At 41.0% G+C, this 16597-nt stretch overlaps 1 protein-coding gene across 1 annotated transcript; it reads right to left on the minus strand.

Annotated features, from left to right (window-relative positions):
- Window positions 1–16363, minus strand: LOC115574954 (uncharacterized). Its single transcript, XM_030406655.1, has 12 exons — window positions 16250–16363; window positions 15993–16167; window positions 15110–15231; window positions 13150–13174; window positions 12878–12924; window positions 12643–12790; window positions 12249–12546; window positions 10940–11045; window positions 9165–9311; window positions 4112–4172; window positions 3062–3225; window positions 1–2235 (listed from the first exon to the last, which is right to left on the minus strand). The coding sequence occupies exons 2-12, from the start codon at window positions 16153–16155 to the stop codon at window positions 2203–2205; spliced, it is 1314 nt and encodes a 437-aa protein (XP_030262515.1). The 5' UTR covers window positions 16156–16167; window positions 16250–16363; the 3' UTR covers window positions 1–2202.
- Window positions 16364–16597: the final 234 nt, after the last annotated feature.

The raw sequence follows: 16597 nt of genomic DNA on the forward strand, positions 1-16597 counted from the left end.
TTTACTGAACTTTTTAGTTTATTGATCTCTTAGATGACAATGCACATAATGTTACAGGGCATGAATTGTGATAATGACATGCTGACATGTGATACCCACCACCACTGTTAAACAATATACACTGAGAGAATGAAATGTTTAAAGTGTTATGACCTGTTGCACAACTCCTGTACTATCACACAGCAAATACCTGCTGGCAGTAGATGTTCCCTTTGCGTATGTCTGTTTGTGATATTGTATTTCTGTGGGCAGATTAGTGTCAAACACGTCAGGCTATGGATGCTAGCGGGCCACCAGTCGATCCATTCATCTTTGAAGATGAATCACATTATCTTAATAATTGGTACTGCTAATTTTTTCATGTGATCAAATCAACTTGCCATTCATTAGTTATTAGTTTTAGAAACCCTTTGGTTGAAATGATGACTGGTGACTTCTGTGTGGTTAGCAGCTGTGCCTGAACAGTAGACATCTGCATGATTCATCACACATCACTTGATTTATAGTGTAAGTCAAACACTATCTGAAGGAAACATTGGTGACATCATGGAGTTGAAATCTGACTCACACAATAACTTGTCGAGTTGACTGAAATAAATCCACAGATTTTCTCAAATGTTCTGTTTCATGATAGAAAGCACTTCTAACACAAATATCAACTAGATTCCCCAAACCAGCAAAACACTTAAGACAGTTTTAACTTCCTTACCACTGTAAAGGCTTTGAACAGTCATTCATGTTTCACTTACAGGTGGATAAACGACCAAATACACTTTCAGAACAGGACTGATTTGACTTTCCAGAATATGTTACTCACAATACTTAAAATCACAATAAAACATGTTTGTTTGAAAATGGGGAAAACAATTGTTCTCACAAAGAATTACCAAAGTTCCCAAGAACACCTGATAAATGTCTCAAAGTAATATTATACAACTACTATTTTTTAAAACCTTCACATGGAATACAAAAGTGTCTCAATACTATAATATACAGTACATCTCTGTGTTGAGTAGAGATGTCCAGGATGTGTTAAAGCTTGCTGAGCACATAGCTTGAACGCAGGGTTAAAGCCTAGTCAAGAGAAAAAAAAACATTTCTTACAACAACTCCAAAACAGTCCTGTCCAAGAGGCCCCTGGGCTTTGTTCAGAGAAGGGACAGTGCCAAATGCTGTGTCACTGCAACTACTGTTTGTTGGCCGATTACTTTAATGCACAAGCTAACTACTTTTCAAAAGATGTTTTGAGTTCTATTTATTTCTTAAATACAGATGATTTGATGTGTACATGTGACTGCTTTGGAGCTGTTGGAAAGCATATCTGACTTGCTTTAGTTGTTATATCCCCTTGCGTCCAGTCATTGACCTAAGCTAGCTAGGCCTAACACATTTTGACTGCTTCTCTATAGAACACACAGAGATTAAACACAAACTTTTCTCTGAAGTATTAAGAAAGCCAAGCAGAAAGGGTACTGTATTTACCAAAAGTATTCTTATAAGCATAATCAGAACCTGGTCAAAGACAGACCAGATTACATAACATTTGACAAAGTAAAGTTAACATGTGTAAACCAAGTCCAAATGCCCAGAGTCAATACATCAACAGAAACCAAAGTCCCTGCACATGACAAGCTAAAAACTATGAATGCAGTCAGATGACACTGCATTTACTCCCCATCACCATACACTGCATACTCAAATGTGTTATGTCCTCAAATAATCCTTTAAAAGATGCCACATGTACTTTCTATGACTCCTGAGGTCTGTTTAAGGACACTTTACCCCCCGCTACAAATTTAGGGGACCAGGCTTTTATCAAACACCCTTAACACTTTTATGAAATAGTCCCCATTTTCTAATCATGCTGTCAAATGTTTTAAAGATATTTTCATAGGATTACATGTGCATCGCGACAGACACACTTGTTACTCTAATGTAACAAACAATGGAAGTTTCACAGAAACCGACTAATGGGCACCTGATGTTTCTGTGCAGGTTATAGTAAATACCTGATTGCAAGTCAGGTATTTTTACCACACACAAAACCTCAGATGCTTTACATAATAGGCCTGAATGCATGCTCAGAAAAAAGACCACAATTACTGAGGTACTTTTCTCCCTATGACAAATTCAAGCCTTAACCAACTCAGAACATTACTGTCGGGTTCCAAAAAAGCCCTGCCGGGCAGATGGGCCAGCTGCTCAACCAATTCTAGGTTGCATGCTCCGGCTCCCCTGAGAAAGAGAGGGTAAAAAAAATTCAGCAAAAGTCAGCCATCAAAAAATTACATTTCTGCACAAAGTCTCTAGATAGCTAAATACTAAGCATATTTGTTCAACCAACCAAATTATGTGAATCCATATTTCTACTCAGAATGGGTATGGGTGGGACTAATTAAGTTCTTTCAGCCTGAAATTGATTATAGTTAATCAGAAGTTGCTATACTAATTATTTGTTAGAAAACTATTTATATAAGAGCCTTAGGACTTCTTCAGGGTCAGTCAGCTAACCAATGTATTTCACATTTATTTAGATAACTCTTACTGGTAAAGACTAGGTCATCTAGCTGAGCATTGACAGCAAGTACATCTTAAAACAGACCAGTGAAAAGTCGAGTGAAAGGGCTGTGCTGTTCAACCTGTCTTTAGGTTTACTCATCTTCATTACTTGACAACCACTGCTGGCACAAATAGCCCTGCATAAGACTTTTAAAGGCATACCAGCATACTTACACTAACCACAAGGAAACAGGGCGGAATTAGACCAATAGCTTTGTCAGTAGACACTAGAAGCATGTTGTTTTCCAAGTTCACAACTGACGTTAACACATAATTTGTTCACTGTCTTCACCATTTGCTGCCACGCCTTAAAGATGAACAACAAACATGTGATGTGTAAATGATGCCTGCAGCAATGTTGAATGTCGCCTGACTACGGCTGTTACAGGAGTCTGCTGGTCTCAATGTTCAGTGAGTGATGTTATAGTGCTTACTACTTTGACGGATTTGCATATGAAAATGAAAAGTTGACAAATCTTGTGGGTCAATTTCAGTGTCATACCATGGTATGAAGGTAGCTGCCCATCTGCAGAAGACACTCCAGGGTCTCCATCATCTGCTCTTGACGGAGCGTCTGGAGTCTGGTGTGATTTGGACTTTTACTGCTTTCCAGCTCACGTACTGTGGCTTTCAGAGCCACAGAAGCACACTGGAGGACACTCATCCCTGTGAAAACACACAAATATTTGGATTTTTGTATTTTCATTTACTTTACATTCACCTAACTCTTTGGACGTGTCATTGATAGGTTCTGACCGATGCAGTTGTCATTTTTATGCCCAGCGGCCAAGTTGTGTATGGAGCAAATGTACTTGCACCCACTCCTCTTAAAATGAGGTGTGGTCAGGCGCACTGCTATCTTGAGGCAGCAGAAAGTGACTGCACCATAGCCAAACAAGAAGCTGGTCTAAAGTCAAAGGCACAGTGTTTTTCCTGCTATTTTAAGGATGTATGATTGAGATAGTAAGACGTGCCTTCATGGGTGGGTTCACAAGGGGCGTACACTCTGCTTTAATGATCAAAGAGGCTGCTTTCTGTCCTTATAAACAGATTCAAGTGTGAAGTAAGATCACTATGGCAAATATCACAGAGCATTTAAGCAGCAACAATAAAAACTTCAGTTATAATCTTGACAGGACAGAGGAAACTCTACAACAAACAGGATTCAACTTTTTTCTTCTTCAGTTAGTATTTTTTGACAGCTCTGATAAAGCTCAGGATTTATTAGGAGGATGGCTGCTTTAGTTTAAACACTTTCACTGTATGAACCATGGCTGTGTGTGAGAGTTGGAGCTCACATATGCTCATATGCTGTCTCTCTATTCTGCCACTCCTGCTTCATTCCCAATATGATAAATTATGTGAGATCATTGTTTACAATATGGTTTATTATTTTATTTTTATATTTTAATTATATGTATCTTAATGTAAACATCCATCAAATTCCATTTCACTCCAATTGTTAAATACATTTTAATCCACATTTTAGTGAAGAGTTATAGAAATACAGCTCATCTACATTATTATTTTGGAGGATTTGAAAGATTCTTACCAGAGTTATCAGTTGCTTCAACGTCAACATACACGCCATCCATCATTGCATGTTTTAGAACCTAAAAGAAAACATACATACTGGTTTAGGATGTAAGGTCATTTAAGCCATGACCTCAAAGAGCACCACACAGGGTTATTTGTAACTGGGCACCGGCAAAACTATTGCTCTATGGCTCTGCAAGGTACCACATCTGTGGTGGTCCTGGAGGGAGGAGACTGCGTGACAACTGTCCAGAGAGATTCCAGCCATGTAGATTACAGAGAGAAACAACTGTTTCATTGTGAACTGTTCCAACTGTGTCTAATATGTCTCTACAACACCACATGCACTCCGACATTGTCAATGTTGACCCACATGAACAAAGCTGCAGATTTGTGCATGTTTTGTTGAGGTTGAACAAGATTGAATTAAGTAACACTTACTTGCTCTGACATGTAGAATAATGTTTTAGTAATGTATCAAACTCGGAAAACAAAACCACCGCCTACTCTGAACTTGTTGTCTTGCTGTGGAGTTAGAGGTATCTCCTGGTTAGGTAATGCATGATATGTGTATGGTCCTGAATCTGAAATTTATTTTTCAATAGCCCTTTTTAGATAGAAAAGGCGGCACATTTGCTCCAAGGTAAGGGCGGCAACGTGCCGGCCTGTCTTTCTAAAACGGAGGCGTAATATTCCTCCTTTTCCAAAAGCCGCCTCTGAGGTCGGCGTAAACATGTGACGTGACGTGAAGCCCGACGTTGGGCTGTGAACAGTGACAACGAATTTGACTTCAAAATAAGAGCTCTACATTGCACCCCATTGGAGTTTTGAACTGGGTTCTTAGCGGGGGGCTTTTAATTTGAAAGTAGCGACCGGTCTTAGCTTGCCGACACAACAACAAGCTAACACAACCAAACAGCTACAGGGACCGAGGAGACGCTAGCATCTCCTGGATCTCAGCGGCTGTCCAGTTGCTCATCTTAATGTCTGCAGATGAAATGATGGACTGACTGCTGTGATCAGCTGTTTCCTGGTTTTAAAACTCCCCGGCTGTGGGTCGCACAACAGTGCAGGTCATTGACACCTCCGCCCACCTCACGCAGAGGCCGGCACATTTCCACCTCGTTTTTAGATAGCAGGCGAGGTGGAAATAAGTGTTCCCTCCAAGGCGGAAAATCAGCGGACCACAACAGACCCCCAGTTTGCCGGCCTCTGCCTCTGCGGACCGAGCCGCCAAAAGGACGGGCAGATTGGCGGCTTGGTGCTCTGTCTAAAAATGGCTAGAGTCAATTTTTCTGCCAATTTTTTAAGGATTTATAGTTTAGTCCATAATATGTAAAAAGTGGCATCTTCAAAATTCTTGTTTTTACCAACAAACTCAAAATATGTTCAATGAATCAGGTAAATCCTCACATTTGATATGATACTGAATATTTGAGACTGGTACAATACTCATTGTCTGTAGTATTCTTACAGTCCCTGCTGCACTTTCTCACTCTCCCTTTTCTCTGACAGCAACACACAAAGATCATTTTTAAAGGCTTGGTCAGAAGTTTCTAAAAAGATTTCATATTAAATGCATCTCTCTGCTCTTCTCTGCTCCTATTCAAGAATGAAAAGTTTTTTCTTTGTAATATTACAGCCTTGTTATATTACTCTTTTGATAAATATCGGAAATGTCGTGCCCTCAATGTTGTGTCGACTTTTCCCCATGGAATTGAAAATGGTAATGAATATTGATATTCTTAAAGTTCCTGTATTAAAGTTATAAAATTCCGTATTGTGACAGCACTAAACTGAAATCATTTATCAAAATAATTGCAGATTATTTTTTACCCCGTTAATTAATTAATATATCATCTAAGTTTTGCAGCTGTAGTCTATCTTGAGGGAAAAAGCACAGAACATGGCAAGTTCTTACACGACAGACAAACATTTCAGTCTTAACAAACTTCAACGGCACATGTTGACACAATGCCAAAGAGTGAACACAGTTCCAAAGAAACATTTATCTTGGTGTATAATGACAGGATGCCGAAGTTGCTATTTAGCCTCGCCCAATAAAACCTGAAGTGACTGCACTTACCTAAAGGAAGAACTGGATACACTCTAGCATCACATACCCCAGTGGTTCCCAACCTTTTTTCCTTGAAGCCCCCCTTGCCTGTGTCCAAGACAAGCCAGGCCCCCCCAACCCCAACCCGCATAAAAGAATAAAGTGATTAATTTCAAACATTTATTTGCAAAAAAAAACAACAGTTGTAGGTTTTTGCTCTTATTCTCCTTGTTTTACAATGTATATAGATACATTTCTTCCTTTTGTGTCATCAGGTGTATCACACACACACACACACACAACACACACACACGCACACACACACACACACACACACACACAACCTCACGTGTGACTGAACAGTTATTTTTTCATTTTGACATACTATATTAACCCAGAACACACAACGCGCAGCAAACGTGACAGCAGTGTTAGCGAAAAAGCGCGCCGAACATTATTTATCATGACTCCGGTTTTACTTGGCCTATCAACGCGATTTAAAAACTGGTATATAGTCCGCGGTATTGAAATCCGCTCCAACACATGAGTGGGATAGACATCGAGGCTCCGTCTCGCTGCTACGTCATCTTAAATTGGTCACATAATTTTGACGTGCCGGTGCGTCAATCGACCTCAGAGGGTTGCACAAATATAATTTTGGTAACCTCACAACCTCAGAGCAGACAAAGTTGTGTGCACCCCCTGCAATCTCTGGTGCCCCCCTGGGGGGGGGCCCGGACCCCAGGTTGGGAACCACTGACATACCCTTTAACATGTGATCCTCTTCCTTGTCTACAGCACACATGTCATGTCATCCATCATACAAAATGTTGAAATGAGGTCACTCAGCACATGACGCTGGTGGAATACTTAACATTCAGAGCACTGTGAACAACCACAGGATGACATGACATGACAGGCTGTACTCAGGTGGTGTGTCATACAAAACCGGCTGTGCTGGTTTCTGTCAGAGCTCGTCTTCTGACCTGTTTGATGGCTTTAATCTGTCACTTGATATGGATGACACCTTCTTGATATTAAAAACAAGTAACTATGTGGACGAATTACCTAAAAACCTCGTCTGGATCAGAGGAAAGCATAATTATAGATTAAATATCTTGTGACATGAGGGGTAATGATGCTTGTTGTATGATATGGGAACAGTACTTGTGATCTGCACAAAGACATTTCTGTTACGAAGAAAAAAGGAACACGTTTTAACTACACCCAGAGGAAAATTTTACTGCTCAAAGCTTGCTCCTTTATGGCTCTGGAGCCGTAAAGGAGCTCAATGAGAGTTCTCATTTCAGTCTGGTTGTAGTCTTTTTTGGTCTCAAACATTTCTCATTTGTTTCTCCTAAAATTCCTTAGGAGCAATTAGGTGAGACTTAACCACTTAAACCTTGCTCCTTTCCAGCACTGAGGACACATTCTGAAACTTCATTGAGAGCTTGATGAGATCTCCTTTGAAACTTACAGGGAGCCCACGTTGAGATTTTCTGCAGCTGTTTCTCAGGAGAAACAATTGAGAAACAGGAGAAATCAGCCACAGCCTCACTTTGGTCTCACATAGATCTCATAGTTGTCTAGGAGAAATGAATGAGACACTACTGAGATCTCTTTTCCAATTTTCGTTTCCTCTGGGCACCCTCATTCTCTTGGTCAGTGGTTCCCAACCTTTTTTCCTTGAAGCCCCCCTTGCCTGTGTCCAAGACAAGCCAGGCCCCCTCAACCCCAACACGCATACAAGAATAAAGTGATTAATTTCAAACTTTTATTTGCAAAAAAAACAACAGTTGTAGGTTTTTGCTCTTATTCTCCTTGTTTTACAATGTATATAGATACATTTCTTCCTTTTGTGTCATCAGGTGTATCACACACACACACACACACACACAACACACACACACACACACACACACACACACACAATTTTTGACCAGAATAGGCCTACCTCATGGGGTGTTGGTAATAGATAGGTTAATGAATTTAAATGTGGACCAAAAATATGTTTCAATTTGGGTTATAGAGAGTTTTGATTATCCAGTTGGGTGTGTTATTGGGATTGTATGGGCTCAAGGGTATAATTGGCTGTTTTTGACTATTTTTGATTTTACCATTATATTTCACCTTAAAAACTATTTACCTTGCCTTGTTTGGTATCATTATTTTCAGCACAACCTCACATGTGTGACTGAACAGTTATTTTTTCATTTTGACATACTATATTAACACAATGGACCTAAAATCACTGTTAACCCCTGTTCCTCAGCAACCAAATCACGTGTCTTACCATGTAATTTTGTGATTGGCTGGTGTGGTGCCTTTTTCCACCAATAGGAACGTGTTTTTTGCTCGCAAACACTTCCTGCTTGCAGACACTTTCTTGAGAGAAGCCTGATTTTATTGTTTCTTCCTGCACCAAATGCGCAGCAAACGTGATGGCAGTGTTAGCGAAAAAGCGCGCCGAACATTATTCATCATGACTCCAGTTTTACTTGGCCTATCAACGCGATTTAAAAACTGGTATATAGTCCGTGGTATTGAAATCCGCTCCAACACATGAGTGGGATAGACACTGAGGCTCCGTCTCGCTGCTACGTCATCTTAAATTGGTCACATGATTTTGACGTGCCGGTGCGTCAATCGACCTCAGAGGGTTGGACAAATATAATTTTGGTAACCTCACAACCTCAGAGCAGACAAAGTTGTGTGCACCCCCTGCAATCTCTGGTGCCCCCCTGGGGGGGGGCCCGGACCCCAGGTTGGGAACCACCGCTCTAGGTCAATGAACTTGTCATCTTTTCAAAGGCATCACCTCATAAAGTTTATTTATGATATGTCTTTGCTATTTCTAAAATGCTGGAACTCAATGATGAGCTGCATTTTTCACTTGTTTTGCCTAAATCCCACCAGTGCTGTCTGAAACAGCATCTGTCACATGTAATGTTAAAAAACAGAGACCAGTTCTTAACACATTTTGAGCAGCAGAGGAAAAAAGAAAAGTTCTAACCTCCAGGACTCTGATGTAGCCTTTCTCAGCACTCAGGTGGAGACAGGACTTCCCTAAGTTGTTTTTCTCATTGACACTGGCGCCCAAACGGATAAGATCTGCCACCATCAGGTGGTGGTTGTTCTTTGCAGCATGGAGGAGGGGGGTCTGTGAACAGAGGGCCCGTAAACTGGTCAAATGGTGACAAAAGATGTAAGTGTGTTTTTTTTATTATCTTATATCAAACACTCAATAATAAATGACATGCATGATTACCCCAATGCTGAACACCAGTATAAATGTAGCCATACACTGAAACTGATGAAGAAAGTGTTTTGTATTGCAGCCAAGTTACCTGCCATAGCTGTTCAGTACGAATCCTTATTTGCAGTGATGTGCGGTGTGTATTGTGTAGACTGTTTTTGAAATTGTAATTAGAGTTGTTCTGATTCCGACACCAGTACTGTGACCAGTACACTAGTCTAAGCACAGATCCGATACCATGTCATTTAGAACGTTTAACGTTACACACCTGAAATCAATTCTTCTTCCCTGCTCTAAAAGCCAACACAGGACGTCACAGAACATCTCTGACTGTAATTACAGAAGCATCTGTGACACTTTGCCATTTTACGAAGTGTCACCATCTCCAGTAATTGAACACTCAAGGATTTAATATGATTAAACCGACTGTACTGTTTTTAGTTTGCATAATCTACATTATTATGAAATGTCTTAATTTGTTAGACTAGTTAGTCCCAAATAACTAATATGTCTAGTCTGGCTCACAGTTACATATCTTGAGAACTGTTCATCTGATCTACTTCACACATGGCAGGTTTGTCGCAGAGGAAACAAGGAAGTGCACATGCAATTTAGACAGGCAAATATTGTAAAATCAATATTTGAATTACATTTTAAAAAACGTGAACACCCCCCCGCAGCAGCGTGGGCGGGGCTTCAGCACTCTGGCTTCGTGGTTTTGTAGACTGAAGCTGGGCTCACGCATGATCTCTCTCATGTGACCTCATGAGGAAACAGAAAATGGAGATCAGTGTGGCGCAAAGGTTTAACGAGTCAGGATGAGTGGGGAGAGGCAGCAACGTGGCTTTTCTATTCTTCAGTGAGAAATTTTAAGTTTCTGTCAACAGTAGTATGTAAGCTTAAGTAATAGAAACAATGTTTACTGTTCCTTGAGGCAATCTGAGCCGCCCGGCATGCCTCCCTCATTGGCTGTTTTGGTCCGGCTTGCAAAGTACTGTCTCAGTTTTAAATTGTAAATATTAAACATGTTTGATACTATCGAGGAAGCCTCAGTGAGTCTGTGAGCTGTTCTGGATGCTTCAGATTGGATCTGTAAAGCTCTTAAATAACTGGATCATCTGGGCGGAACATCAGTTCCAGTGTTACAATTGGACAGCCCACCGGAATGCATCATTCAATTTATCTAAATTCGCGAAAAATGCCTCTGCTAGGTAAAGCCATGCTCTACCTTGCTAATGTAGAGCATGCAGTTCACAGACGTTTACCAAAGGTCAGACATGCGACATTCACTTCCACTGGCGCAAAGGAGGCAGCATCTGAACACACACTGTTCACAAAACGAAAAAGGCAGTGCTGATCAAATATGAATCTATATGAATCCATATCCATATCCTAATATCCATGGCTGGCGCTTTAATTTGGATATAATGCTGAACAGTTTAATGAATAATAATACATCATATGTTGTATTTTTTAACAGAAGTAGTATACACAAACTACAAATGTAAATCTCAAAGGTCATTGTACTGTACCATTCCATCAGAGTCTTTTAGGTCCAGTCTGTTGAGTACAGCCAACCGTCGTGCGATGGCGTAGCCCAGTGCCCTCTTCCCAACACACGCCGCATTATGGAGAGCTCTGGAGGGACATACACAATGCCACATGTTGAGACAAAAAATGCTTCACTAAAACACTAAAAGGTACTTACTCATACAAAGAGGCAGCATCCAATCTTGTTAGATAAGAACAAGTCTGAACCTGGGTCATGTATTATTTCATAACACAAGCTGAGAAAAGGGGACTTAATTGCAAAAGGCCTGCAGGCTTGAATGAGCTCCACAAACTGAACCACAATAAGCCTTTTTCACAGCAGAGGTTTTGACTTTACTTGTTATTGTTGCAATGCAATAATCGATCGCTCTGTTCTGTTAAATTGTCATAGAAAGCTATGACAGTGAGCCAGCAGGAACAGCACAGGGGCCTGAAGATGAAGTAACTAACTGATCTTCAATCATTTTTATCATCACTTACCACAATGAAAGCGTCAATATGATCAGACTAGTTCAGGCCTGATTTTGGAACAGGCACATCATTGAACCATGAAAAAATGAGACATCAAACATGGATTATCTAATCATTATTAAGAAAGAGAAAACACACAAGGGCACAATTAAACTTACATAAGTAGTAATAGCAACTTTTTCCAGACCTATATTTTTCGACCAAAATGCTTGCTAATTTTAACACATACAAATATAAACATCTGGCTTAAAAGTACATCTAAAACTAATGTTAGCTCTTGCAAACTGCTGTTCGACATGGCAAGACACTATTTCCCACACATAGACTACACAAGTATATTTAGCAACCTATTTTAGATTTTTACACTTGTTTTATATCCATTCAAGACAATAACACCATCGGTGATCGATTTACTAAGTGACAATTTGCCCTCGTTCTTCCTCTGCCGTTTACTGTCCATCACACCTGCTTTTCAGCTCTGTGTCTCTTTACAGGGCTGAAAAACAATAGTTGCATAGTGCACCTTCTTTTTTTTTTTTTTATTGGAGCTGGGGGCTGCTCAGAGTCTCCAGCTCTGGAGACCCATACCTTCTAGAGGAATAAACACCTGGAGTCACATCAGATTCTGCTCTGGTCTGGAGCCGTTTCTCAACGGAGGAGAGCTCAGCGATTATTTTTTACTTTGTACAACCTTTTTTGATACACAGTAGAACATCCCAACTCCAGTAAACTGACTGTGGTGTGTATAATAGAGTTCTCCTTGTTAAGGTCATGTATAATTTCCACACACATACAATGACATTCTCGAACCAGACTTACGCTCTGCCATGTCCATCGGTCGCCAGCAGTACAGCATCAGAGACGTCACTCAGCTGGCTTTCCTCTTTCTGCAGCTGTGTCCAGAAGAAGGCAGAGCTGTTCATATTCCAGTCCTGGTTCTGCGGATCGACCCAATCTTTCGCCAATCCATCGTCTCCTCCAATAAACTGGGGGCTGTTGTGCATGACGCCAGGGGGGGAAAGGGCCTGGTAGTATTCTGCTGTGCCTGGTGAGTAGGTCATGTAGGACTGGGGGCTGGGGATCATATCATCAGACTCGTCACTGTAGTACCCGGAACCTTAGCGAGATGATAAGAGGTGGAAGTAGGTGCTGTGAACACATGTATAACTTTAGAGATCAAACAATTAATGTGGATCTGGGCCTTGCCAATTACCAGTCGAAGACCAGTCAGGAGACACCGGAGGGTTGTAGGGGTAGAACGGTTGAGGAGGTGAACGGTAGTTGTTGCCGGTCTTAAGATCTTCCTCCAGCACCTCAACAATGATTGCCAGCTCTTCCAGGCTTTTAGTGGGGCATTTTTTCTAAAGCCAAAAACAGGTATTCATAGCATTCTATAAATCCGACTTGGGAATTTTCTAAGGGGGCCTGTAGTGTTTTTCAATACTAACCTTGGCGGTTCGACGCCCCGTGCGAGTTTTGACACGTTTCTTGTCTCCTGTGGAGGCATATTTTAAGTGTCAGAGAGTACTTCACATTGTGTTCCTAAAATATATGTTCTCAAAAGTACGGTGTTGCCCTGCAGGCTTTTGTGTCTTCCTAGTGGCTCATGAGCTACACAACCTTTTCCACAAGCTAGAATAAAGCTGATTACCTCTTAAAAGAGGAACAAAACTCTCCATGACACCACACCTTAATTACTATGAATCTCGGTTTTACTTACCTGTGACTGTTTCACCGTAGATGTCCTGTGTTCACGCGTGTGTGATTTTCAATGAAAAAAATAAAAACAAAAGGTTGCATGAGTGTGAGTTGTCTTTTATACATTTTTTAAGGCTAGGCCATTGTATGTGTCATAATAGGCAGCGTACCATAATGATATTTATATGACACAAAACATTACATATCATGTAAAATCATGTTCACAATACATTGTTTATGACCTGACATTCGTCTAAGGAGGTGAAAGGGATGGTGTGCAGTTAGGGACAAGAAGGCTGCCAAGCCAATGACCACGGTTCAAGACTGTGTTCTGTGAATATTTCTGAGTGTCAAAATACTGGATACATTTTAAGGAGACTTCAGGAAATCTCCATCTCCAACACAATCACTGTCTTGGTGGTGACGAAAGCAGGTATTTTAGGCCAAACCAATTGATGATGTTTTCCTAACCCTAACCCAGTGTTTTTGGTCCCTAAACCTTACCAGGCCAAATGCACAGTATGATGACAAGATAAACTTGAAAACTGGACCTGAAGAAATGTGAAGTTTCACATATTTTTGGTTTACATAAAAATATATTGCCAACATTTAATCTGATGATTAAACCATTGCATAATAACAAATAGATTTGATGTCTATTAGACAAAGGAAAACAGCTTGACATCTGCAGTCAATGTTTTCATGAACCCTGTGGAGTTTTTTGTGTTTACAGCTCATTTTATTTAGGCAGGGACAAACAGCACGTTTCAAACTCTGGTTACACCAAAGAAATGCACTGAAAAGGTTCATTTAGTTGTTCTTCAAACAAATCTGGAACCAAATATAAGGAAGAACTACAACATCTAAGAAGTTGAAAATTTGAAAAACAAGTTAAAGTTGTAAAGAAAACACATGGTTATGGCAGTGCTGTCATTAGGAAAATGATGCTCACAGGTTGTTAAGCCAGATCTGGTCAACTAGGGCCCCCTTAAACAAATTTATTCCATCATCTGATCATTGTGTTGGTAGGCTTATTAGCCAATTCACTAGTTCTATCTGTTGTCACTCTTATTTCTTTGAAAGTTTTAACCCACAATGTAAAAGATCAGCCCGATGGCACTTCAATTATTTTCAAATTTGGCCCTTCTAAAAATAAGTGCAGCTAAGAGCAGGACTACCCTAGTCAGAGTTAAATGCCAGTCTAAAAAAGTGTGTCTTCAGCTTCGATTTAAAAAGGCTGAGGTCAGTAGTGGTGTGAATGTCAGGGGGCAGTCTGTTCCACAGCCTGGGAGCTGTGACAGCAAAAGAACGATCGCCCCACTGTTTAAATCTTGACCTTGGGACCTCTAACAGGAGCTGGCCGGAAGAACGGAGGGCCCTGCCATGATCACGGACAGTTAAAATCTCTGACAGGTAGGAGGGAGCCAGGCCATTAATGGCGTAAAAAGCAAACAATAAAAGTTTAAAATCAATTCTAAAACGAACTGGAAGCCAGTGGAGTGACGACAGCACAGGGGTAATGTGTTCACGCCTGGACGTGCCTGTTAAAAATCAGGCAGCAGCGTTCTGGACAAGTCGGAGACGCGAGATTAAAGGCTGGCTGAGGCCGACATAAAGTGCATTACAATAGTCCAGTCTTGAACTGATGAAAGCGTGGATCGCCTTCTCCGGGTCCTGCCGACTTAAAAAAAACGCTTCACTTTGGCCGGGAGACGCAGCTGAAAAAACTTACTGATCGCAGTAACTCCTCAGTAATGTTGGATTATTTAATCGAGCACAAATTAGCAATCACATGACCTGTGTGGTGTGTTACGGAGTTGCAGTGAATGAAAGATTTTGTTGAAACGCTAAAATCCAAAGAATTTATAGTATTGTTTAGATAGTTTGCAATTTTTCACAAACCCAAGTGACATCAAATGCAATCTGTTTGCCACTTAGGTCATGAAAATAAATAAATGAATAATTAAATACATAAAAGTTACCTGAAAATCTTGAGGTTCAACCCCTTGGGCTAGACGGATGTTTCTCAGAAGATCCCTCACCGGCATTTTGACACGGACTCCCAGGTACACCTTCTCACTCTCGTAAATGGAACATCTTGCCCCTAGTGGTGACAGTGGATGATGAACCTTTATGGCAGGATCTGACAACACCAGACTTGATCCTAACACACACAATATGCTCTGTTGATATGCTACACCACATTTGATGGAAGAGGCAAACTGTGCCTGATGCCACACATCTGCTAAATAAGACCATAACATCATGTGGCCTTCTTTAGATGATGGGATACTACCTTATTGTCATGAAGATAGTCGTTCAATAAAACATGACTCTCATGTTGTCAGACTCTAAACATTACCAATAAGTACACATACTCAAACCGGCTTTGAATAGTTCAGTATCGAGTGCCACAAACTTAGAAATGACTACAACTCCCAGTTGTGTAACAGTCTGTCAGATGTAATGTAGGTGCTAACTACAAACTACACTCATGACATCATAACAGTGTTATATGTTGAAGTAAAATGATTTGGACACAGTTATTTCAAGGCCAGAAGTTACACAGTGTTGCTTTTCTATATGACTAACTGAAAGAACAGGCCTGCTCTACTACCAGGTTCTAATGATTGCAGTTTTTTTTCAACTGTTGTAGACAGCACTTCATCTAACCTCCCGTTCGTTTTGAGCTGTTGATGAACTGCGTCACAGCCACAACGAGGCCTATTATTATTATTCTCATTCTCATTATTATTATTATTAATTAGGAGTATTCCTGTAAATATGATTTAACACCCGTGTGAGTCTTAACAGACACGTTGGCAGCGCCCTCACACGGTGAACAGGTAGAACAAATTGTCCTACCTCTTTTCTTACTGCCCACATCCTGGAGAGTAGAACCGGGACCAGGTGCGTGTGCTCCGGCCAGGCCCGCCGCGGGCTCCCCCGGCAGAGGGGAGAACTCAGCCCCGACGTCGACGGTATCACCCCTTTCTTTCGGGTCCTTTCGTTTGTACCGTCCTCTCATTCTGCACTACGTCTGAAAAAGAAATGACCTTATTCAACTATGACCACGGGAGTTTAGCCTTACAGGCTTAAATGTTTAAAACAAAAATACTGACTAGAGTCCTGTGTGTTGTGTGGGCTGGGCCGGTGTCCCTCAGAGCTGAGCTGCTGCTCGTCGACGCACTGCACCTGCTGGTCTGCCCGGGTTACCTGAGCCTGGGAACGTGACGCTGACTGCACCCAGGTGAACACAGCCACGCCCACTGCTGCTCCGCCTCTGTGTCTCCAAGACAGGGAGTGAAACGTCAATAACATGAGACTAATGTCAATAAACTCATAATAACTCATAATCATGTTTCATCATAGAAAAATATCATCAAGACTTCGTTTTCATATTGTTCTGTCTTTAATCGCAGTATCTGTGATTCTTTTTTCCCCTCCAAACTGACTTTACCAGCTTGAAC

This window comes from Sparus aurata, chromosome 2 (assembly GCF_900880675.1).
Source record: "Sparus aurata chromosome 2, fSpaAur1.1, whole genome shotgun sequence".
NCBI classification, from domain to species: domain Eukaryota; kingdom Metazoa; phylum Chordata; class Actinopteri; order Spariformes; family Sparidae; genus Sparus; species Sparus aurata.

Bases quoted from the DNA above. Each gene is read 5' to 3' on its own strand.
- LOC115574954 (XM_030406655.1), bottom strand. From the start codon at position 16,155: ATGAGAGGACGGTACAAACGAAAGGACCCGAAAGAAAGGGGTGATACC. The intron at 12,925-13,149 runs GTAAGTAAAACC...ATGCCTCCACAG, and splicing joins CTACGGTGAAACAGTCACAG to GAGACAAGAAACGTGTCAAA. The intron at 12,547-12,642 runs GTAATTGGCAAG...CATCTCGCTAAG, and splicing joins TCCTGACTGGTCTTCGACTG to GTTCCGGGTACTACAGTGAC.